General features: G+C 48.6%; 1 protein-coding gene across 4 annotated transcripts in view; it reads right to left on the bottom strand.

Annotated features, from left to right (window-relative positions):
• The window catches only part of ZNF638 (zinc finger protein 638), a 994,232-nt gene that overhangs the window by 266,706 nt on the left and 704,852 nt on the right, over positions 1–22,674 (bottom strand). For all 4 annotated transcript variants that reach the window (XM_085642741.1, XM_085642742.1, XM_085642740.1 and 1 more), the window contains one exon: positions 15,448–16,255. In XM_085642741.1, coding sequence (XP_085498867.1) covers positions 15,448–16,255 — 808 coding nt within the window. The remainder of the gene's footprint in view (positions 1–15,447; positions 16,256–22,674) is intronic.

Raw genomic sequence — 22,674 nt, 5'->3', positions numbered from 1 at the left:
TGCTTCTTTTTGCGGCTCCTTGAGGATCGACGATTCCTTCTGCTCTTGCGGAGCCTTGGGGCCTCAGCGCCGTTCTTGTCTCTAGGCTCCTTAGGTTCTGGTGAAAACGGGCCTTCAGCAGTTTTACCACGGAAAAGAGTCGCCGCTGCGGGAGCTTGTCCTGTTGACTCTCGAAACCCGATGACCAGTCCAGTAAGCGCCTTAACCAGACCGAAGCGCTCAGCATGCTACAGCATCGTTCTGACTTAGGGAGGGGGAGAAGAGTTTGACTACTCCCTACGGCCGGTCAGCAGCCATCTTGCCCCCCAGCGACCTTGAGCCTGGTTCCATTGGCGTGCTAAGCACTCCTGTAGCAGACGCATCTGGAGTCTTGCGTGAGGCACTATAAATATACAAGAGGCCATCATCCCTATGAGTTGCATGAACACTCGAGCTGGAAGGGAGTGTTGAGGTTGAAATTTGGGGAGGAGAGGCTGCATGCTTGCTATCCTGGCTGGAGTGGGATAGGCTAGCGCTCTTGAGGAGTCTATGGTGGCACCGAGGTATTGCTGTGTGTGGGATGATTGCAGATGAGACTTGGTGTGGTTCACTGTGAACCCCAGGTCATGGAGTAGTTGGATAGTCGCATGAGTGTGGTGTACACACTGGTTCTCGTTACTTTTGTAATCCAGGGCCCGGCTCCTAAGCTCGGTACTGGGACCTTATCACAGTTGGTATGATTTTTAAAGAATATTTGAAGTTTGCAAAAACTCGACACTTAGAAGAAATTTCACAGAAAAAAAGTCAATGATTTCCTATGGAAGAAAATTGGGTTAGTGGCAAGTACGGTTGTGAGTACTTTTCAGGGTCAGTGCTGGGCACCAAGATCCAGCACTGGGATCTCTCCTAATAGCAGGTGACTATTTCCGTTTTCGTTACTCTGTTTTTAGGTGAATATTTTAAGTTTTAGATACTCCACACTTAGAAGAAATTTCATTAGAAACCAGTCAATGTTACCCTATGGAAGAAAACTGGGTTACCGGCTTTTGGGCAAGTACTCGACTGGCAGAGTTAAGGTTCTGGGCACAGACTCGGGGGTCTCCCAGGGTCAGGTTGGTACAGTTGTTACACCCTCAGCGGCACTGGGGCGGCCGGGTGCAGAGTGAGTTAGGCCCAATGTCCTATGGGAGGCAGGGGGGGGGGGGGGGGGGGGGGGGTGAGGGCCTTGGTTGGTGGCTGCTGACTGGCAGGCCACGCGGCTGTGGGAGCTGGGCTCCTGGTCACTTGCTCAGGGCAAATGGGGAAGTAGGTAGGATTACAAGTTGCACTGCCAGGGCCACTCAGGCAGCTGCGTGCAGGGTGCTTTTGAGCCTTCGGGCGCTAAATGGATTTCAATGGGAAAACAAGGACGAACAAAGGCTGCAAGCTTGGGGACGAAGATTGTTCGGGTGCCACCACCACTTCGAGAGGTAAGTTGGGTAGTTAGAGGATAGGTAGGTACCCCGGGATTGGGCACAGGGGGCGCCGCATGCAGGGGTGCCTTTTGGTGTCGGGAAATCTTACCCTCTGTTGATCGCGGTAGGGGGGGCACCTTGTTCTGAGGCTGCAGGCTTCTTCAGGAGTGTCGAGGGAGGTCCTTGGGTGCCGGACTCGGGGTCACAGTCGCCGTGGGGTCGTCCTCGTGGTCTTTGTTCACTCCGGCACTGGCCAGACTTTTCTGGTGCAGAGTGTGCTGGGTTCGTGGTTCCAGGCTGCTGCCAGGGATGAGAAGTAGGTTTTGGGTAGAACCTCTACTCATGGGAGTCCCAGGGGCTTAGAGCCAAAAGATAGCCAGGTCCACCGGAGTTTGTGAGGTTGCTGGCCACAAGAGAGGCCGGGTTGGAGCAGGTTCGAGGGTCGACAGGCCGGTAGGGCTGGGGCTAAAGCAGTTGGTGTCTTCCTCTTTTCAGCAGCTGCAGGGCTGGTCTTTCTTCTTGCTCTTCGTAGTTTTGAATCTGGGGAAGGAAGGTTCAGGGTGCCCCTAAATACTAGATTTAGGGGCGTTACAGGTAGGTGAAGGGCAGGGACCAATGGGTCCCTGTCCTGGGGTGGGTACACCCCCTATCCTGCCTCTCCTGTGGGAGGGGGGCAGTAGCTTATTCATGACAGGGTAGGGCTTCCCATCTTCAAGATGGCGAGAGCCCGGAGATGTGCTTCACCTCTCCTCCCTCACCTGAGGGGTGGGGTTAGCAGGCTGGCACATCCCCTGTCCTTATTTGGGGTTTCCGGCCAAGCTTCCCGCCAGAGTGGGGGGTTGCAGTGGCCTGGGGAAGCTCACAGAGGCGGCATGACTTTGAAGCTTCCCCCTGCCCATCCTGGGGGAGGAGATTTAGCATCTCGCCCAGGATGTGCATTGTTGCAGGCCCAGGAGAGCAGGGGCTCTCCCACCCAGGGGTCCAGCAACATGTCTGCCGTGTGGCAGCCTAGGCAGCCTCAGAGCAGACGTGGATTGTAGGTTAGGTTTCAGGGGGCCTCTCTAAAATGCCCTCTGTGGTGCTTGGTACATTAAATCCCACACCGGCAGCAGTGTGGATTTAATGTGCTGAGCAGTTTGATACCAAACTTCCCAGTCTTCAGTGATGCCATTATGGTGCTGTGGAGTTCGTGTTTGACCAGCTCCCAGAACCATGTACTCTTAAATTGCAGCACTGCACTTACAGGGCACAGGAATGGGCTTGGGTACTGTAGGGGCACAGGGCTCCTGCCTCTGTGCCCACACCGCTGGCTTAGAGCACCCAGCTAGAGGGGTGGCTGATGCATGCCAAGGCAGTGTAGGTTGTGGGCATGGCACACAGGGATGTGTGCCATGTTGTCTCTCTGTTTTGTCTTGCACCCAGACACCCAGCCTGCCAGGGCAGGGTGTGTGTGTGTGTTAGGGTACAGGGCCTCTAAGGGTGGCACAATGAGTGCTGCAGCCCTTAGAAGCCTTCCCTGGTCACAAGGCCCTGTCTACCACTTACCAGGGGCTGACATGTGGCCAGGGTTTGCCAATTTGGTTTTGAGGTTTTTGTTTAGGGGAGGAACATAGGCCTGGGCACCTGATCGGCAGGAGTCCAGGACACACTCAATCAAAGCACATTCAGCAATTCAGCAAAAAGTGGGACTTAAGCAAGGCCCTGACAAGACTTTTAGGATTTTGGAAAAGACCAATCAGAATTCTAAAGGCAATTTTAAGAGTTCTGTTGTGTGATCAGATGGTAACCAAGTAGTCCAACAAATGCAAGTTTGTATCCCACCGCTGATCCACCAATGTGAGAAAGTGGCTCTGTATATACTGTTCCCAAATAGGTACAGTGCGCACAGAGTCCACAGTCCCCAGAGGTTTGGCAGTGGATAAAGTTAGATATAACCTTACTGTCTAAAGTGGTAGCTTGGTCGAGAAGTAAAGCAGTATCAGAGGACAGTGTAAAGCATTTGATGTACACACAGTCAGCAAATGGTCTCACACACTAAATAACTCTAGGCCAATGGTTTATATAAAAAATATATGGTTGTTTTTATTTTAGAACTAACAACCGGTATCAAAATATACTTTGAGAATGAGATGCTTCAGTTCAATACTTTTGCAATATGCAATTGACTTTTGTAGGTAATAGTTACAGGTTGTTGCAATAGGCAACACAATTTCAAACACAATAATACACTGAGCTCAATGGGAACTTTATATGCAATTAATTACTTTCAGGATTACTTTTTTAACTCCAGGACAGGATCCTAGATTCAGTCATGGGACAGTTCTTGGAAACAATGGAGTACATTCGGTTAAGTTACTGTTATGATTTTTAAGCAATATTTTGCTATTTTAAAAGTTGACAAACTTTTTCTGCTCAAATTACCAATGTTATCCTATGGAAGGAAATTCATTTAGCAGGAAAGTGGGGTTATGGTTACTGTTTCTAGGTCAGTGTTGGATCCTGGATCCAGCACTAGGGTACCACCTGTAAGCAGTTGTGAAACTGCGTTTAAGTTGTACAGGTGATTTTTAAGGAATATTTATAAGTTTGTAAAATCTACAGAAGAAATTTCATAGAAAAACAGTCAATGGTTCCCTATGGAAGAAAATTCAAGTTACGGGTAAAGTATGTTCTCTTAACTTTTGTAATCCAGGGCTGGGCTCCTAGGCTCAGTATTGAGACCTCTACATAAAACAGGTAAGTAATTACGTTTTCACAGTTGGTTTTATTTTTAAAGAATATTTGTAGTTTCCAAAAATCGGCACTTAGAAGAAATTTCACAGAAAAACAGTCAATGATTTCCTATGGAAGAAAATGGAGTTCGTGGTAAGTACGGTCGTAAGTACTTTTCAGGGTCAGTGCTGGGCACCAAGATCCAGCACTGGGATCTCTCCTAATAGCAGGCGAGTATTTCAGTTTTCGTTACTCGGTTGATTTTAGGTGAATATTTTAAAGTTTAGAAACTCCACGCTTAGAAGAAATTTCAAGAGAAACCAGTCAATGTTACCCTATGGAAGAAAAGGCCTGGTTCTGAGACGTCTTCGGGGGTCTTTGCCCACTGCAGCAGAGGACAGGCTTGGCGGGTGCAGTGTGCGCAAGGTTTGCGGTTCCGGGCTGATGCCAGGGGTTAGATACTTGCTTTGAGCAGAGTCACTGCTCGTGGGAGTCCCAGGTGCTCAGAGTCACAAGGAAGCCAGGTCCTACGGGGTTTGTGAGGTTGCTGGCCCCAGGAGGTGCCGGGATTTAGCAGGAGCAGGTTCGAGGGTTGACAGGCCGGTAGGGCTGGAGCCAAAGCAGTTGGTGTCTTCCTTTTCTTAGCAGCTCCACGGCGGGTCTTCTTTCTTCTTGATCTTCTTTGCTGTTTTAGAATCTAGAATCTGAGGAAGGAAGGTTCAGGGTGCCCCTAAAGAACAAGTTACTTACCTTCGGTAACGCTTTTTCTGGTGGATACAGTATCTGCCTGTGGATTCCTCACCTTGTGAATATCCCCTGCGCCAGCAACATTCGGAAACTTTTGTAGCAGTCCACGCCGATTAGGTCGAAGACAACGTCACAGAGGCACGGCTCCGCTCGTGACTCCGCTGACGTCACCGGCTCCATAAGAAGACCTCCTCGGCGTGATGACGTCAGTTCCGCCCCTTTTTTCCGTGCCTTCGAGGCACACGGACGGACCGACAGCAATATATACACAGTATACACAGTACACGATATGCAAATCAACACACACAGTGTGGAAAATAAGAAACAACATAATGCCCTTGACAGTAAAAACACATTTGAAATACCATCAACAGAATTGTAGGTATAGAAGGATGGACAACGGGGAGGCGGGTGGGTCAGTGAGGAATCCACAGGCAGATACTGTATCCACCAGAAAAAGCGTTACCGAAGGTAAGTAACTTGTTCTTCTGATGGATACATCTGCCAGTGGATTCCTCACCTTGTGAATAGATTCCACAGCAGTCCCCACTCCCGGAGGAGGGTGTCCATCCCCCTATACCAGAAAATCCTGAAGGACGGAACGAGCAAAATGTCCGTCCCTCCTCACCTCGGTGTCCAAGCAATAATGTTTTGCAAAGGTGTGAAGGGAGGCCCAAGTTGCCGCCCTACAAATGTCCCCCACAGGAACACCCCTAGATAAGGCAGATGTAGAAGACTTTGCCCTGGTAGAATGAGCCCTCAACCCCTCCGGGCTCCTTACCAGCTAGGGAGTAGCAGATCTTGATGCAAAGCACAATCCATCTTGAAAGGGTGCGCTTGTGCACCGCACGACCCTTTCTGCAGCCAGCAAAACCCACAAAGAGCTGGTCATCAATCTTGTAGTCTTTTGACCTGTCCAGGTAGAAGCTCACCGCCCTCTTCGGGTCCAAGCGGTGAAGTCTCTCCTCCTCCTTGGAAGGGTGAGGGGGGAGGATAAAAGGTAGGAAGGGTAATGGACTGTCCCAGATGGAAAGGAGTCACCACCTTAGGCAAAAACGCAGCCCTGGTCCGGAGCACCATTCGTTCAGCATGCACAGTCAAGAATGGGGGTTTTGAACTAAGAGCTTGAAGATCACTTACCCTCCTTGCCTAGGTGATTGCAACGAGGAAAACCGTTTTAAAAGACAACAGTCTCAAGGGACACTTATGCAAGGGCTCGAAGGGAGAACCCATAAGATAAGTCAGAACAAGGTTTAAATCCCATTGAGGTACAATAAAAGGAGTAGGAGGAAATTTATTTGTGAGGCCCTTGAGAAACCCAAGTACAATTGGTGATTTAAACAATGACGGCTGATCCGGCAGGCATAGGAAAGCCGACAAATATCCTTTGACTGTGGCCACAGCAAAGCCTTGCTGAGCAAGAGAAAGGGCAAACTGCAAAATATTAGACAAACGAGCCTTCAAGGGATCAATTGATCTCTCTCCACACCAGAGTACGAATTTAGACCATCTATAGGAGTATATAGATTCGGTGGAGTGTCGCCTGGCCGATAAAATAACATCCACCACATCCGGCGGGAGAGAGAATGAACTCAGGTTGCCCCGTTCAATCTCCAGGCATGAAGGTGTAAGCTCTGGAGGTGGGGGTGTAGAACCTGCCCCTCTGACTGCGAGAGGAGGTCTGCCCTCAGCGGGAGACGGAGCGGAGGGCACGAGGAGAGGTGGAGAAGATCTGTGTACCACACCCTTCTTGGCCAATCCGGGGCGATCAATATAACTTGGGCCCGGTCTTGGCGAATCTTCCTCAGAACCCGAGGAATCAAGGGCATGGGAGGAAACGCGTAAAGGAGTCGTGAGCCCCAACTCAACTGAAACGCGTCCCCCAACGCTCCCTGCATCGGATACTGGAGACTGCAGAATGACGGGCAGTGCGCGTTGTCGCGGGTGGCAAACAGATCCACCCGAGGAGTTACCCACGTCCGAAAGACGTAACGAACCACCTCCGGATGGAGCCTCCACTCGTGGTCGGCGGAGAACTGCCGACTGAGACTGTCCGCACGCACGTTTAGCACCCCGGCCAGATGATTTGCCATCAGACAAATCCGATGGTCTTGAACCCAGGACCACAGACGCAGAGCCTCTCTGCAGAGACAAAGAGACCCCACTCCTCCCTGTTTGTTTATATACCACATCGCAGTCGTGTTGTCCGTCAGGACTTGAATAGACTGACCGCGAAGGGAAGGGAGGAAGGCCTTGAGCGCCAAGCGAATCGCCCGCAATTCCAGAAGGTTGATGTGAAACAACCTTTCCTCTGGAGACCAAAGACCCTTGATCTCCAGATCCCCCAGATGAGCACCCCACCCTAAGGTGGATGCATCCGTTATCACTGTTGACACCGATGGAGGTAGATGGAAGGGCTTTCCTTGAGACAGATTGCCCTCCACGCTCCACCAAGATAGATCCGCTGCAGTTTCTCTGGAGATCCTCACAGACTCCCTGAGATCCCCTTTGTGCTGATACCACTGCTTGCGGAGGCACCACTGGAGCGCCCTCATGTGCCAGCGTGCATGGTTGACCAACAGGATGCAGGAGGCAAACAGACCGAGCAGGCGAAGGACCTTCAGAACTGGAACAACCGCTCCGTTGTAAAATAAAGGAATCATTTCCTGTATGTCGAGAATCCTTTGAGGAGGAGGGAATGCTCGACACAGTAGTGTCCAGTACCGCACCTATGAACAGGTTGCGCTGAGAGGGCACCAGGTGAGATTTGGGCACATTGATCGAAAAACCCAATTTGTACAACAGCCGAGTTGTAACCTGCAGATGACGCAGCACCTTCTCCGACGACTCCGCCTTCATCAGCCAGTCGTCTAAATAGGGGAAAACCGAAATTCCCGACCTTCTGAGATGGGCTGCCACCACCGCCATCACCTTTGTGAAGACTCGAGGTGCCGAAGTAAGACCAAACGGGAGGACCGCAAACTGATAATGTTGCGACCCTACCGTGAACCGGAGATACTTCCTGTGCGACTTCAGGATGGGGATGTGGAAATATGCATCCTGCAAGTCGAGCGACACCATCCAATCCTCCTGATTCAGCGCCTGAAGAACCTGCGCAAGAGTGAGCATCTTGAACTTCTCCTGTTTCAGGTAGAAGTTCAGGATTCTGAGGTCCAATATCAGACGCAATCTGCCGTCCTTTTTCGGAATCAGGAAATACCGGGAGTAGCATCCCTGACCCCTCTCCTGCTCTGGGACCACCTCTATCGCACCTTTTTGAAACAACTTCAGGACTTCCTCCTGCAGGAGAAGACGGTGGTCCTCCGAGCAAGCACCTTGACAAGGAGGGTAATTCGGAGGGAATTCCCGAAAGGGAAAGGCGTACCCATTTTCCACAAGATCTAGAACCCAGAGATCTGTAGTTACAGATTCCCAATCTTGTAGAAAATGGGTAAGCCGGCCCCCCACAGGACCAGCATGATCCGGAATGTCGAATCTAGGGCTGTTTTGCGGTGGTGGGAGGGGCTGAGGAAGAGGAAGAGGAAGAGGAGGAGAGTTGACGGCCACGTGAGCGACCTCTAAGTCTTCCTCTATATCCCTTGGACTGTGAGCCTTGCTGCTGCTGTTGCTGCTGTGTTGGTCTGTAGGAAAGAAAACTCGCCCTTCCAAAGCCTCTGTACCTCTTGAAAGTACCTCTCGGCTGGGATTGAAGGCCCAACGACCTAGCCGTAGCCTTACCCTCTTTGAAGCGCTCGAGAGCAGCATCAGCCTTCTTCCCGAACAGACCAGACCCATCAAAAGGTAAGTCCAACAAAGTTGACTGAACATCCGAAGAGAACTCGGAGGACTTAAGCCACGCACCCCTCCTGGTGGCAACTGAAGAACCCATGACCCTGGCAACTGAGTCCGCCGTATCCAGGCCACTCTGAATAACCTGGCGAGCAGCCGCCTGGGCATCCGACAGCACTTCATTGAAGCCTCCTCTATCCTCCTCTGACAGCTTTGGCGCCAACTTTTTAGCAGAGTCCATAAGCGCATGGATATAGCGCCCCAACAAACAAGTCGCATTCGAAGATTTCAATGCCATACTGGCTGAAGAAAAAACCTTCTTGGCCGATTGGTCCACCTTCTTTGCCTCCCTGTCCCCCGGGACTTGAGGAAATGCCCCTTTCGACCGTCCAGAACAAGCTGCCTGAACTACTAGGCTTTCAGGCGAAGGGTGAGAAGATAAAAAGTCAGGATCCCCTGGAGCCACCCTATATCTTCTTGTAACTACCTTGGAGACTGCTGGGGCTGAGAAAGGTTTGCGCCATACATCCAGCACAGGTTCCAAAATCGCCTCGTTGAAAGGCAACAGAGGCTCTGAGACTGCAGTTGGGGAATGCAACACCTCAGTCAAAATATTGGACTTGAATTCCGTGGATGGCAATTGAAGGTCCAACAACTCCGCAGCCTTTCTAATCACTGCATGATAGGGTGCTGCGTCTTTAGAGGGTTCATCCGATGGCGGAGTGATCTCCCACTCCGGAGACAAATCCAAACCACTTGCCTCCTTTAATCCGTCGAACACCTCATCAGATTCGACCAATTCCCCCTCTTCAGCCTCTTCCAATAGAAAACGTCTCTCCTCCAGCACTCTGTGCGCCTCCCTTCTCGAACGGATCCGCACCTGCGGCGTCGGCGGCGCCGTATTCGAATCCGACGGCGCCGGCAGCGGCGTCGAACGCGGCTCAACTGGAGCAGCCGGCGTCGAACGATGTCGAGTCGGCGCCGGTGAAGAAGGAAGCGGCGTCGATGTTCTCGGCGCCGGCAGCTGCCAAGACGGCGTCGCTGGGAAGAATGGCATAAACTGTGCTTGAGGGTAAACCTGCGGCACTCCCAGATTAAAAGCCATCGGACCCATAGGTGCACCAGAGGTATACATGGCTCGTGAGAACACCCCATACATCGTATTGAGATAATGCGAGGGGTCCTGACCTGGATTAGGGAAAGCAGGATACTGGTCAGGAAGCACCGGACTCGGGCCTGACGGCGCCGACGGTGGAACAAGCGGCGTCACAGACTCACCCGGAGCCTGACGATCCTCATCCTCGGCCGGAGACGGAGCCGCAGGACTTGCAGGATCTGGAGATTGAACCGGCACCGGAGAGGACACCAGCACCGGGGATTCAGCTGGAGCCGGCGAAGGCACCGGAGAAGACTGAGTCGGAGGCGAAGCCGGGACAGGAGAGGGAGACACTGACTCTTCGACGCCGAACTGGCGATCTAGACTTTGACGTCGAAGCTTTATGATGCGACGAATGTCTCCTCTTTTTCTTATGCTTCTTGCTCTTGGAAGCATGTCCCGAAGTCGACTTGGAAGCCGACCTCGACCTGGATCTCCTTTTACCTCTTTTCTCTTTTTTCTTCATCCGGGCGATAAAGAGTTTTGCCTCTCTCTCCTTAAGAGCCTTCGAGCTCATTTTCCTGCAACTCGAACATCCTCCGACATCATGGTCCGAGGACAAACACCAAACGCAATCGTCGTGCGGGTCGGTGATGGACATGTGCTTGCCACATTCCCGGCAAGGCTTAAACCCAGACTTCCTTGTCGACATTTTCAGAAGATAGACAGAGAAATCCAGAAAACATACAAAGTAACCAGAACAGCTACCAGTAACGATTCCCGAAATCCGTTGGCGTCGTCGGCGCGGAAAAAAGGGAACTGACGTCATCACGCCGAGGAGGTCTTCTTATGGAGCCGGTGACGTCAGCGGAGTCGCGAGCGGAGCCGTGCCTCTGTGACGTCGTCTTCGACGTCATCGGCGTGGACTGCTACAAAAGTTTCCGAATGTTGCTGGCGCAGGGGATATTCACAAGGTGAGGAATCCACTGGCAAATGTATCCATCAGAATACTAAATTTAGGGGCGTTACAGGTAGGTAAAAGGCAGGGACCACTGGGTCCCTGTCCTGGGGTGGGTACACCCCGTATCCTGCCACTCTCCTGTGGGAGGGGGGCAGTGGCCTAGTCCTGATTGGGTAGGGCTCCCCATCTTCAAGGTGGCGAGGGCCCGGAGATGTGCTTCACCTCGCCTTCCCCACCTGAGGGGTGAGGTTGGCAGGGCTGGCACATCCCCGGTCCTTACTTGGAGTTTCCAGCCAGTCTTCCCGCCAGAGTGGGAGTTTAGGGCCGGTAGGGGCCAGTTGCGGAGTACAGCAAATGGCCTGGAGAAGCTCACAAAGGCGGCATGCCTTTGAAGCTTCCCCTGCCCATCCTGGGGGAGGAGACCTAGCACCTCGCCCAGGATGTGCATTGTTGCAAGCGCAGGAGAGCGGATGGCTCTCTACCCAGGGGTCCAGCAACATGTCTGCTGTGTGGCAGCCTAGGCAGCCCCTCAGACAAGACATGGATTGTAGGTTAGGTTCAGGGGGCATCTCTAAGATGCCCTCTGTAGTGCTTTGTACATTAAATCCCACACTGGCATCAGTGTGGGTTTAATATACTGAGAAGTTTGATACCAAACTTCTCAGTTTTCAGTGCAGACATTATGGTGCTGTGGAGTTCGTAATGACATGCTCCTAGCACCATATACTCTTAATGACAGCACTTACAATGTCTAAGAATAGACTTAGACACTGTAAGGGTGCAGGGCACATGCACCTGTACCCTCACCACTGGTATAGAGCATGAAGCTAGAGGGGTGACTGATCTATGCCAGGGCAGTGGGTTGCAGTTATGTTATATGGTTTATTAAGCGCACAGCTGCCCCAGCAGAGGGGCATACCAGCGCTGACAGCAGAAAACTGCGACACCTCTACAAACGGAGAGGCCTACAACGGAGGGAAGAGGTATGTTTTAATTGCTTTCCGAAATGCCAGATAACTTCAAATTGTGGATGGAGATGGGAAGCGCGTTCCAAAGTTTAGCAGCTAAAGTAAGAAAAGCACGCCCCCGGCGCGTAACCTCCTCACCCGAGGGATAACCGCCAGATGTTTTCCCATCGACCGAAGTTAACGGAGAGAAGTGTATGGTACAAGCAGGTTGGCCCGGATAGCTGGGGAGGAAGAGCTCATAATTTTGAAGGAGATACAAAGGGACTTAAACTCTATACGTTTGGCCACAGGCAACCAACGAAGCAGACGAATACCCTGGTTACTTGGAAAGTCCACTCCATAAGAAAAGAGACAAACCAGTCCAAGGCAGAGTCTGCGATGCCTGCCTCCTCCAGCTGTTTCAGCAGGATCTGGTGGGACACTGTCGAACGCGGCACTAAGATCTAATAGGATCAGTGCTAAAGTACGAGCCTTGTCTAAAGCCCACCCTCAGGTGTTCGGTCACAGCTAGGAGAGCAAATTCCATGCAGTGACCAGAGCGAAAACCATTATGAGAGGGGTCCAGTATGTTATTTTCCTCCAGATAACCAGTCAAGATAGAATGGATATAGGCCTCCGAGATCTTAGAGACCCAGGGCAGGAGGGAGATGGGACAGAAACTCTGGTTTTGCTGCAGATTTTTTTTTTTTTTTTTTAAGCAGGGGGAACACCTTGGCTTGCTTCCATGAGCTGGGGACAACCGCCATAGAGAGAGACAGATTGATCACCTGGCTCAAGGGAGTAAGGAGCACAGGTAAGACCTTCATAAATTGGTCTGGCTTCAGTGGAAAAGCCAGACTTAATCTGGCTACAGAGCACAGACAGCTCCTGTTGTGAGATTGGCAGGAAGGCAGCCAGAGTATGCATTGAGGGGGGGATCTAGGCACACAATTCGGACATAACGCTTTCTGTGGGAAGGACTTCTAGATCATTTCCACCTTCTCAACAAAGGCAGCAAGAGCCTCGCATTACTTATCAGACGATATTACGGTCGTATTACAGGCTGTTGATTTAAGAGCTTTCAGTATCGAAAAGATACTTTTGGAGGGGTTATTACTGCTCCTGATCTCATCCGCATAGTAGGTTGCCCATTCAGTCTGAAAAGCCCTGTGGTATTTCTTAATGGCTGCCTGACAACACCCTTTCAAATTCGGGTCTTAATCCCTTCTCCAAGCTCTCTCCAGCCTTTTGCACACCTTACACAAGGATGTAGCCTAAGCAGTATACCAAGAATTGGATTTGGTGGTACGACTTTTTGACCAATTTTCCGGAATGAGAGAGTCCAAAGCACAGAGAATCCAATCCGACAACCATCTATCGGCCATGTTTGGATCATCTGGAATGCTGAACATGGTCGTAGAAATGAGGCCATGAAATTGAGCGATGTAGAGTTTATGCCAGGGGCGTCTAAGTACGGACTTCTGAAACACGCTACTCACAGGCACTACCTCCGAGAGTGTCATAGTGATTAAATAATGATCCGACCAACACATTGGTGTAGGAGAGAGGACGGTCAGGAGCAAAGGTTGGAAAAAACCAGGTCCAGTAAATGACCCGCAGAGTACGCGGGGTCCTGCACCAGTTGAGATAACTGACATGCCGCAAGATCAGCTAGGAAGTTGCCCATTTCAGTATTCTGAGAGTCACCCAAATGCAGATTCAGATCACCCAAAATGCTAAACTTAGTTGCTCTCATGACTAAGAGGCACACAACCTTAAGTGCAGCCTTAAACTCCTTGGAGGGCCCTGGTGGGCGATAGATCAGTAGGCCAGACCTGGTGTAAGTAGCGTTGAAAGTGATCGCAAAACACGCGGATTCGCACCCAGCCAGGGGCTCCTTGACAAAGGTGCATGGGTAGCAAGATTTTAAAGATAACTGCTATCCCACCCCCTCTAGACTATTAAGAGTCAGAATACTAAAACCTGTGGGAAGCGCTAGGCCTGGTTCAGCCACCATGTCAGCTGACAACCACGTCTCAGTTAGGTAGAGGACATCCGGGGCTTCGTCCTGTAGCAGATCGTAAACATCTGTAAAATGCTTGGCTAAAGAACGGCAGTTCAGGTAAAAATGTTCGATCTCAGAACTGGAGCTGGGAGGGGGGCAAAGGGGTACTACGGACACCCAAGAGTTAAAACCACAATTTGAGCAGAACGGACCCTCCAGGGCAAACAAGGGGGGTGACTGCAAGGCCTCAGACTATTCTTAATAGCGAGCAGATCATCCCGAGGATAAGGAACCCTGCCTCTAATGAAACCGGCAGTGGGTCTGGCATAGGTCAGGCACGGATGGGCGCAGACGGGCTTGCCATTGGCGAGCCCACCACGGCATGGGTTGAAATAGAGGAAACCCGGAAGAGCCGAGTGCAGGAGGAGGGAAAATGACCCCCACCAGGAAAGATAGAGTGGAGGTAGGAGCCAGTTTAGAAATAAAGTAAAGTTGGCCCCCCAAAAAGTGCAAAATAATTAGTACACAGTGGCAGCAGCATTTAAAACACATTCAGGTAAGCAGTTCAAATTCAGCGATAAATAAGCAGTTCAAAATCAATTGCACAGTCACCAGCTGACCTCGTTCGGTCAGGGATGTGGGCCATATCGACATCACTTTTTTCTGCACCAAGACACGCAGCCTACAAAGGCAGTGTGAGAGTGTAAAGGTTCAGGGCCTCCAAGGGTGGCACAATAAGTGCTGCTGCCCTTAGAGGCCTTACCTGTGGTACCATTTACCAGGGGCTGACCTGTGGCCCGAGATGCCAACTGGGTTTTGGTTTCAATGCACTTTTAGGGAAAGAACGTAGGCCCGTGGTACCCGATTGCTAGGATCCGAGGGCACACTCAGTCAAAGCACATCAGCAGAAAGTGAAGGCAACCATGCAGAAAGAGGGCACTTTCTCACAGCGCCTCCATCTAATCTGGAGCATGCTTGGGTGTCACAGGCACCTAGATCAATTAAGCTTAGACCCTGGTATTCCCACCTGTATCCAGTTACTCAAACTGCTATTCCCTAGAAGGGGCAGTCAAGTGGGTCCAACAGTCAAAAACTGAGTCCTAAAGCCTCTTTTAAAACATTTATTAGCACCCAACATGAGGCAGATGTGGCAGAAATTAATTCTCTAGCCCAGAAGGTGTTATGTACAAAAGTGTTCTTGATCACATTTACTTAACTGCTAATTAAGTTTTCTTTTCGTAAAGCGAAACCCTGACTGGGCATCAAAGTTTATACCTTAATTCACTCTGTCCCTCTACATTCAAAACTTGCGTCTTAACACCTCCTGGACTGAGCCTTGACTTATGACACCCCAAAATGGAGACTGAAGTCCTAAAAGAGAACTCATTTAAGGGGAGGGCACACAACAGTACTATAGCCTCTGGAGACCAGTAGAAAGTGCCCTTAATCCACATGACAAGGCCCAGTAGCAAACTGCCCTATGACTACTAGAAAGGCATTCATTGTTAAATTTTGATGACCTTATATGACAGCAAACTGTAAGAATTCAGTTTCACTTCAGCAAAGCAGACTCATTTTCATGCTCTGGTACTACAGACCCTCTATTACTCCAACTAGAAACAATACAGGTTCAAGGAGATGTGATATTGCCAATTTTTAACAATACAGAATTTGGAGGTTATCATTAAGAGTGAGGCATAGGGCATGTAGCTGGTGTGCTTACTCATGTATGAAACATTTGACATTTTTGTTCCTACCTTCATGCTTCTTGTTTTCTCCCCTTTTACTTGTTGACTTTGTACTGTTCACAGTTTCAGATTTATGTGCAGCTTTCATTTCATCATGTGGTTTGTCATCCTCTTCATCTTCATCCCCAATTTCATCTACAGTCACAAATTGGTGCTCCTCACTGAAAAGATTGTTCATGAAGTCGTCATCCTCTTCATTGAATTCATCTACAGTTACAAGAACAGGCTCATCTATATCCATTTTGGATGCACCTGCTTTGACACTTGTACGGACATCTTCATGTATTGAAGAAGCCCCATTATTTGAAGTCTTGGATGCTTTGGTATCTTCTACTGCTTTCACACGTCCCACCGCTAAACCAGCACATTTTCCTTTTGAATCAGTTGCTATGCGCTGTGCTTTCCCATCAACAAAGTCTTCTTCATCACTTACTTCGTCCAAAGTCATGACTGAGTGGGCCGCTTTACCGACATGTTTTTTTTTCTTATGTTCGTTTATAGGTGTCTGGTGTTGCTTCTTGTCTTCTGGACTAGCTTCAGGTTGAGCAGCAAAAGCATCTTCCTCTCCAACCTCATCCAGTGTAACAAATGAATGATCTTGCTTAGATGCAGTTGAGGATTCCCTTTTTTTGGAACTGGTATCCTTTGGAGCACTGTCCTTACTGGATTCATTTCTCATCACTGTTTCAGAGATTTTCGGTGATTTCCCAGCTTCCTCTGACTTTTCCGATGTTTCTTCAATGGTTTCTTCCACAATTTCATCCACAGTAACAAATTCATCCATATTAAACGGAAACATCTCGTGATCTTCGAGACTCTGAGTAAACAAATATTTTAACACTTACAAATCGATCTAATACATGCATTTGAATCAATTCATTTGATTGTAACACGTAGCTATTTTCAAAATAAAAACTTCTGCAAAATTAATCTTAAGCCTCCCGTACATTAACAGGTGGATGCCTTACACAACCTTGTCGTTAATCACTGAAGTGTTCTGTGAAAGATTTGGAAAAGTCGGCTGTCATGGTTAACTCGAATCTATCTCTTGGCCCCATCTCCACCTGCAAACATTATGACACACAGTATGATTGCGAAAAAAAATGCAGCCAAGAGATAAACTCCTAATGCTTAGGGAGAGGATATAGACTAACTGCTAAAGTGGTCGACCTCGGAGCTGGGGAATTGAGTTAAGAGTCTCAGCAGGGATGCTCAACATCCTGTGATTCTGGGCAAATCGCTGTATCTGCCCATGCCTAACAAAAATTAATGTGTCTGTGGCGCTCATGTAAAGAACTCATATCTAGATTCTAGATGAAGGTCACCCCTACAGTGAGCTCTTTTTGCTTAAGGCTGGCATCAGTCTGTCTCTGCAGACGGGCCACTGAACATGGTAAGTATCACACAAGGAGGCGGTAGCTAAATTGGAAATGGTGATGCTCCTGCTTGTTGTGTCTGCTCCTATGTTAGGGTGAAAAAACAACCTCCTCTTTTTGAAGACAGTGAAGCAAGATGTTGGTATCTAAAATAATGACGCAGAGGAGTCATCAAAGCGCAATACTGCTACAGGTCACTATTTTACTTTTTTCAGCAGGGCAAAAAAACACCCTGGTGAGGTAGCAATCTCCCATTTAAAAATGAAAATAACCCCATTTTCGCAGCATGCAGAGGCCAGTAGTTGCACCAGCAAGTAGATTGAAAACAGGGAAAGGAACACTTTCTATTCAAGCAAGACCAGTAACTGACTATAGGGAGGCTACTGAAAAGGCCAATCAAGCTCCTGACTTAATGATTGAATCAATGGGCAGGGTGCTAAATGTGCTAGTCTTATACTAACAGATCAATTGTGAATAGATGAAGGATGGCCGAAGGGTGTTGGAAAAAGCACTTGCTTCACAGTACGGAAGCCTAATATGAAGCAAAATCCAGGCGATTTAGGAGTCACAAGATATGTAATACGTATTAATGAACAGAAAACTTACATGGGGATTAAACCCTGAGAATTTGGATGTACAATACACAGGGCTGTGTCACAATAACCCATGTTATTCGTGAATCCATACATCAGTCAGTAACCCTCCCCATCACAGCTGACAGAGGAGGTCTAGGTATTGTAAATGATAGAAATCTAGAAGCTGAGATCTAGGGTGACGGCAAAAAGTCTCAAGGGGCTTAGAATCAATGGTATTGCAAGTGTAAAGACAGAACTATGACCCAGACTGATCAGGAAGGAAAATGCTAGTTACCCAGTATGCATCTGTTCTTAGCATGTAGAGCTGTAGATTCACATTTGCATAGCCCGCCATCTAGTGTTGGGTCCGGATGTTTGCACTTCGTTTTTGTTCGAAGATTTCTTTTCCAGTCACGAGGGAGGCGGCGATTCCTTTCGGTGATGGTGCGCATGTGCATCGGCTCCATTGTTAGATTGTTTGCCGCAGAGGGTGATAATGGAGTTAGTAAGGGTAGTAAGAGATGTCCCTGCATATATGTATCTAAGTAAGATATTACTGCAACAGGAGGCGGGTGGGCGCATGTGAATCTACGGCTCTACATGCCAAGAACAGATGCATACTGGGTAAGTAGTATTTTCCATTCGAGCCATGTGAGCTGTAGATCAAATGCTTTGCATAGACTATATAGCAGTTATCTCCCAAAGCGGTGGCTAACCTGTAGTTGTTGCAGTTTGAAATAGTGTGCGTCAAGCTGCTTAGCCCACACTAGCTTGATGTCTTGCTAACACATGCACACAGTAGTGTTTTGTGAATGCGTGAGGCGTAGACCATGTTGCAGCTTCACAGACGTCATCTATGGGTATATTCCCTAAGAATGCCATTGAAGCCCTAGTTTGAGTGTGGAGTGCGCCATAGGGGGAATGGTCAGTGTTAGTTTTGCCTTTGCATAGCATGTCAACACTCTTGACTATCCACCTTGCAATGCCTGATTTTGATGTAGGATTGCCTTTATGTGGTGGCGCAAAAGCGACAAACATTTGTTTTGACTTTCGGAAAGGTTTAGTCATTTCTATATAGTAATGTAGTGCTCTTTTGACATCTTAAGAGTGCAGAGCACTTTCTGCCACAGAATCTGGTTGAGGGAAGAACACAGGCAACTCAACAGATTGGTTGATGTGAAAGGCAGAAATTACCTTTGGTAGGAATTTAGGGTTGGTCCTAAGAACCACTTTGTTTCGGTGTACTTGTACAAATGGTTCTTCTATGGTTAGTGCCTGAAGCTCAACTACTCTCCTCAGTGATGTGATAGCTATGAGGAAACCTACCTTACAAGTGAGAAATTGCAGTTCACATCTATGCAATGGCTCAAAGGGTGGACCCATCAGTCTGGTAAGGACAATGTTGAGATTCCACACTGGAGCAGGTGGAAGTCTTGGAGGAATGATTCTTTGAAGTCCCTCCATAAATGCTTTAATGACAGGCACCCTAAAGAGAGACAGATGTCTGTTCTGTAGGTATGCAGCTATTACAGCAAGATGTAAGCATATGGAAGAGTACGCTAAATTGGAATGCTGCAAATGTAATAAATAGCAAGGAATATGCTACTTACCAGTATGCATCTGTTCTTGGCATGTAGAGCTGCAGAGCCACACACTTCGGATAAGATCGCCATCTGGTGTTGGGCTCGGATGATTGCAGGTTGTCTTCGGAAGAAGCCTTTTGGTCACGAGATAGGTGATAGAACAGTGCGCATGGGCATCCACTCCATCCTCAGATTGTTTTTCGCCATGATGGGAAATGATTGAGTGTATAAGAATAAAGAGAAAGGATGTCCATGTGTAGTGTCTAATTAAGACAATGCTGGAACAGATACAGGTCCCGGGGAGGCGGGTGGGCGTGTGTGGCTCTGCAGCTCTACATGCCAAGAACAGATGCATACTGGTAAGTAGCATATTCCGTTCGAGGCATATGAGCTGCAGATCACACACTTAAGATAGACTATATAGCAGTGTCTCCCCTAGCGGTGGTCACCTGTATCCGTTGCAGCAGTTTGGAATAGAGTTTTTAGGGCAGCTTGGCCTACTGAAGCTTGTTGTTTGGATTGCACATCAACACAGTAATGTTTAGTGAAGGTGTGTGTGGTAGACCATGTGACTGCTTTGCAAATATCTAAGGGAATGTTCCCTAAGAATGCCATGGAAGCCCCTATTTTATGCGTGGAGTGCGCCCTAGGGGGAACTGTAAGTGCGTTTAGCTTTTTGGTAACATATTTGGATACATTTAACTATCCACCTGGCTATACCTGATTTGGAAATGGGGTTGCCTTTATGTGGTGGAGTGAAAGCAACAAACAGCTGTTTGGTTTTGCGAAAAGGTTTGGTTCTGTTGATGTAATAAAGCAAGGCTCTTTTAACATCTAAGGTATGAAGGGCCCTCTCAGCTACTGAGTCTGGATTAGGGAAGAAGACTGGCAGCTCGACTGATTGGTTCAGATGTAAAGGGGAAATGACTTTAGGGAGGAATTTCGGGTTTGTCCTAAGAACCACTTTGTTACGATGTAGTTGTAGGAATGGTTCTTCAAGAGTTAAGGCTTGTATCTCACTTACTCTCCGTAGGGATGTGATTGCGATAAGGAAAGCCACTTTCCATGTTAGGAACTGCAGTTCGCATTTATACATAGGTTCAAATGGGGGACCCATGAGCCTTGTTAGAACAATATTGGGATTCCACACTGGGGAAGGTGGTAATCTTGGAGGAATAATCCTTTTAAGACCTTCCATAAATGCTTTGATGGCTGGTACCTTAAAGAGGGACAGGTGTTGTCTATTTTGCAAGTAGGCTGCTAAGGCCGCTAGGTGTAGACGTATGGAGGAATACGCCAAATTGCATCTTTGTAAGTGTAGTAAATAGCAAATAATGTTTTGGATGGAAGCATCCAGTGGACGTATATCATTGTTAGCGCAGTAAATGGAAAATCTTTTCCATTTTGCAGCATAACACGCCCTAGTAGTAGGTCTTCTAGCTTCTTTTATGATATTCATACAGTCTGGTGGGAGGTTGAGGTAACCAAACTCTAAGACTTTTAGGAGCCAGTTTGCCAAGTTCAGTGACTGTGGATCTGGGTGTCTGATTTCTCCATGGTTCTGGGTTAATAGAGCCGGGGAGTGGCGCAATTTTTGATGTGGAACTAGCGAAAGTTCCAGAAGTGTCGTGAACCAGGTTTGACGTGCCCAAGTGGGAGCTACTAGGATCAGTTTTAGCGACTGTTGTTTGAGCTTGTTTGAGCTTTCAGTGAACGAAGTGAGCGACTGTCCACCAACACCAGATCGGTAAGTTGTCCGTGAGCCTGGTTCCCCTGTTGTACTAGACATTCTTGTAAGGGACGCATTTGAAGTCGTGCGTGGGGTACGATGGAGATGCAGGATGCCATCATGCCAAACAGTTGCATAAACACTCTTGCTGGAAGAGAGTGGTGAGTTTGAAATTTTAAGATGAGGTTTTGTATGTTGGCTATCCTGGCTGTGCTGGGATAAGCTATGGCCTTGGACGTATTTATGGTGGCTCCCAGATATTGATGTATGTGGGAGGGTTGCAGTTGAGATTTGGGATAGTTGATGGTAAATCCCAAGTCGTGTAGGGTTTGAATAGTGCGGTGAGTGTGGAGAACGCATTTGTGGAGAGTATTGGCTTTTATGAGCCAATCGTCGAGATAGGGGAAGACATTGATTTGTTGTCTCCTGAGATACGCTGCCACTACTGCTAAGCATTTGGTGAATACCCGGGGTGCGGTTGTTACTCCGAATGGGAGAACTGTAAACTGATAATGCTGCCCGTCTACCACAAATCGTAGATACTTCCTGTGAGCGGGATGCATAGGGATGTGAAAGTATGCGTCCTTGAGGTCCAATGTGGCAAGGAAGTCGCCTTGTTGAAGTAGTGGGAGGACTTGTTGGAGAGTGATCATATGGAAGTGATCTGAGTGTATGTACTGGTTTAGTAGTCTGAGGTCGAGTATGGGTCTTAAAGTCTCGTCCTTTTTGGGAATGAGGAAGTATAGAGAATATACTCCTGTACCCTGATGTTGGAGTGGAATGAATATGCTACTTACCAGTATGCATCTGTTCTTGGCATGTAGGGCTGCTGACATTCATATCTGTGCATAGATCGCCGCCTAGTGTTGGGTCCGGATGTTTGCACGTTGTTGTCCTGGAAGAGTCTTCGAAGTATCCTTGGATAGGTGACTCCTCCCCTGGACTACAGTGCGCATGGGCATCCTCTCCATCCTCAGATTGTTTTTCGCCATTGTGGCAGTGATGGAGTAGATACAGAAAGTGATGACCATGCTTACAGTAATTCTGAGAGCTGCAGCTGCCACAGGCGCCGGGGAGGAGGGAGGGCGATATGAATGTCAGCAGCCCTACATGCCAAGAACAGATGCATACTGGTAAGTAGCATATTCAGTTCGAGGCATGTGGGCTGCTGAATTCATATCTGTGCATAGAATGTATAGCGGTGCCCTCTATTAGCGGCGGCTACCAGTGCCAGCTGCAGCGGTCTGAAAAAGGGTTTTGAGAACAGCCTGTCCTACAGCTGCCTGCTGTTTTGATTGCACATCTACACAATAGTGTTTGGTAAACGTGTGTGTAGTGGACCAGGTGGCTGCTCTACATATATCATGCAGGGGAATATTTCCTAGAAAAGCCATGGAGGCCCCTAACTTGCGTGTTGAGTGGGCTCGTGGGGGAATAGTTAATGTGCGTTTTGCCTTTTGATAACAAATTTGGATACACTTAACTATCCATCTGGCTATCCCTGCTTTGGAGATGGCGTTACCTTTGTGGTGTGGGGCAAAGGCAACGAACAGTTTTGTCTTCCTAAAGGGTTTGGTCCTGTTGATGTAATACATGAGGGCCCTTTTTATATCTAGTGTGTGGAGTGCCCTTTCCGCGACAGTTTGTGGGTTTTGGAAGAAAACGGGCAGTTCAATAGTTTGATTCATGTGGAACTGCAATATTACCTTGGGCATGAATTTGGGGTTGGTACGTAGTACGACCCTGTTGGCATGAACCTGTATAAATGGCTCTTGAACTGTTAGTGCCTGGAGTTCACTAACTCTTCTTAAAGAAGTGATCGCTACCAGGAAGGCTACTTTCCAGGTGAGGAATTGAATCTCGCATGAGTGGAGAGGTTCAAAGGGTGGACCCATCAGGCGTGTGAGGACCAGGTTGAGGTTCCACATTGGAGCTGGTGGGTGGCTTGGTGGAATAACTCGTTTGAGTCCTTC

Source organism: Triturus cristatus, chromosome 2_2 (genome assembly GCF_964204655.1).
Source record: "Triturus cristatus chromosome 2_2, aTriCri1.1, whole genome shotgun sequence".
NCBI classification, from domain to species: domain Eukaryota; kingdom Metazoa; phylum Chordata; class Amphibia; order Caudata; family Salamandridae; genus Triturus; species Triturus cristatus.
The sequence above is the reverse complement of the archived record's forward strand: the minus strand, read 5'-3'. Positions and strand labels throughout refer to the sequence as shown.